Below are 2,655 nucleotides of genomic sequence, written 5' to 3'. Positions count from 1 at the left end.
CGATCTATATATATGCATATATATACATATGTATATATTTGGGTATTTGGATATAACTTTATACTATATTAAGGCTTCGTTTTAGGCGACAAGACAGAGAAAAACACTTATTAGTAGGCATACATTAATTACTGTGTCTGTCTGTCTGACTGTGTATGTGTGTCTGTGTGTTTGTGTGTATATATGTATTGCAGTTTTTGTAGCATATACTGTCATATTTTTTATCAATAATCTGAAGAGCATGCGTGTTCTATTTTTTTATTATCATATTGGCACTGGGCTACGTAAGAATATATTTGCATAGAAACCTAGAAATACTTGGGTTCTTCAGAAAAGGACATTGTAATCTGATTCACATTCTCCAAATACAATGAAGTAGAGGAACAGTGAAAATTTGTAAAACACTTTGGTGATTCTCGATTCTTGATCAAGATATACACACCGCCATATATATACATATGGACTGCACACGCAGCAGCCACATAAACAGAAATCAAGCTCACATTTATGTACTAATGTAACATGTACACCAGCTACCTGAATGTATGTTTGTTCTGATGCATACACATAAGCATACACAAATAAAACAGGTACCCATAAACGCCCGCAGTTGTGAGGACATAAACAAAAGTGCTAAGATATTTCGTTAGAAGCCGGTTTGAAATCTGCAAAGAAAAAAATCTTAAATAAATCCCTAAGACAGAAATCTTAAATCCCAAAAGACAGATAGATATATACTTACAAACATATGTACATATATATATATGCATATATGCACACATACATAGACACACAGGCATACATACACACGTACATTCAAAAATATTTTCATGCAAAAGCACCCATACGTACACATATACATACGTGCTGTTCACTCTATACATAAGCGTACTTACAATCCCTTCATATGAATATTTATCTTTTGGAAATTCAAAAAAATGTTGAGCAGTTGCCATTCTGACTTCGTGGGGGTTTAATTCTGTTGAATCAAGATTTGAGTGTGGTATTGGCCGTACTTTGCATTTTCCCGTCACTGTGTCCGTTACATAAGCAACTCCTATATAAGAAATATCAAAGGAAACACTTAGAGAAAGAAAAAAACGAGCAACAGATATGACAGTTATAACTCAGAAGACGCTTATCATTATTATTATTATTATTATTGTTCAGTATTTTTATTTTTATAACGTGCTTTCACTTCACTACCGAGCGCAGCTCTGTGTGCCTTGGGTATGTGCTGTGGTTTGCTGTGATGCTCTTATGGTTACTGTATTGAAAGTGTTTTACGTAGGATGTGTGCAGTGTCCAGTAGTGCAATTTTCTGTATGTTATATATATTTGTAAGTCCTGGTGTTTTTGTTATGTATTTGTCTGAATATTTTTATTATTATTATTATTATTATTATTATTATTATTATTATTATTATTATTATTAGGAATTCCACATTTTTATATATGAATCCTATGTAGTAGATAAATAAACAGGTATTATTATTATTATTATTATTATTATTAGGAATTCCACATTTTTATATATGAATCCTATGTAGTAGATATATAAACAGGGATTAATTGAACTATTTCTCCGTGTTAACTTTTTATTTAATATTAGGAGCCTGTAACTATTTCTCCGTATGTTGAAAAACTGATGAACAAGCTTAATTAATTTTCGAATCTTGTAAGATTTTCATCAGAGATGTTTACATCAATTTGACGAATCCCAGAGAAACAAGTAGCCCATGTGTTTATATGATCGACAATTTCAGCTATAATAGAGAATTGGAGTTAATAATTAAGTATGAACTCTTTTTTAATATTAGGGACCTGTCAACGTGGATATCAGTCCACACAGTATCAAGGTGCAAAAAACTAGTCATCTCCTTGAGTCATGCCGACTCATAAGGACTGGTTTCCTGGTTTCCTGGCGTATAAATTCCCCATGTGGACGGGACGCCAGTTCGTTGCAGGATTATTCATTCTGGTATGATATATATATCAAGGTATGATATATGTAGACCACGTAGTAAATATCGAAACAGCAAATTTAGCTATTTCTCCGTAGATTGAAAAAATGAACAGCCTTAATCGATTATTGAAGCGTATTGAGTTCTCATCAGAGATGTCTGCATCAATTTGACTAATCCCAGAGAAACAAGAAGCCAATTTGTTTATATACTTAACAATTTTGATATATACAGTTATTTTCATAAAAATTGTTTCACTATATTGACTATTTCGATTATGTTTTCGGTTTAGTTATATAGTTAAGGTTGTTAAAAGCGTGACACTCAGACACATATATTGTCACAAGTTGAATAGTATATAATATTAATAGGCTAAGGTCAGATGCATGACACTGTGAGGTGATTAGTTGAAGAGAGAAGTGAAAAGCGGGAAAGAAAGAGAGAAGTGCTAGAAGAAAAGGATTGCTATTATGTGGTAAAATAGTTTGTTGAAAAGAGAGTTGGAGAGAAAGAGCTAGAACGTGTTTAGTGTAAAGAAGGGGACGTGGTGTAGTCGAGAGGAAAGGCAAAAATATAGAGAGTGGGAGAAAGAGAGAGAGGGAGAGAAAGAGAGAGAGGGAGAGAAAGAGAGAGGGACAGAAAGAGAGAGGGACAGAAAGAGAGAGGGACAGAAAGAGAGAGGGACAGAAAG

At 33.3% G+C, this 2,655-nt stretch overlaps 1 protein-coding gene across 1 annotated transcript in view; it reads right to left on the bottom strand.

Annotated features, from left to right (window-relative positions):
- Positions 1-2,655, bottom strand: part of LOC106884209 (uncharacterized) — a 72,884-nt gene that overhangs the window by 22,131 nt on the left and 48,098 nt on the right. The window contains exon 8 of the mRNA XM_014935458.2: positions 897-1,057. Coding sequence (XP_014790944.1) covers positions 897-1,057 — 161 coding nt within the window. The remainder of the gene's footprint in view (positions 1-896; positions 1,058-2,655) is intronic.

This window comes from Octopus bimaculoides, chromosome 9, assembly GCF_001194135.2.
Source record: "Octopus bimaculoides isolate UCB-OBI-ISO-001 chromosome 9, ASM119413v2, whole genome shotgun sequence".
NCBI classification, from domain to species: Eukaryota; Metazoa; Mollusca; class Cephalopoda; order Octopoda; family Octopodidae; genus Octopus; species Octopus bimaculoides.
The sequence above is the reverse complement of the archived record's forward strand: the minus strand, read 5'-3'. Positions and strand labels throughout refer to the sequence as shown.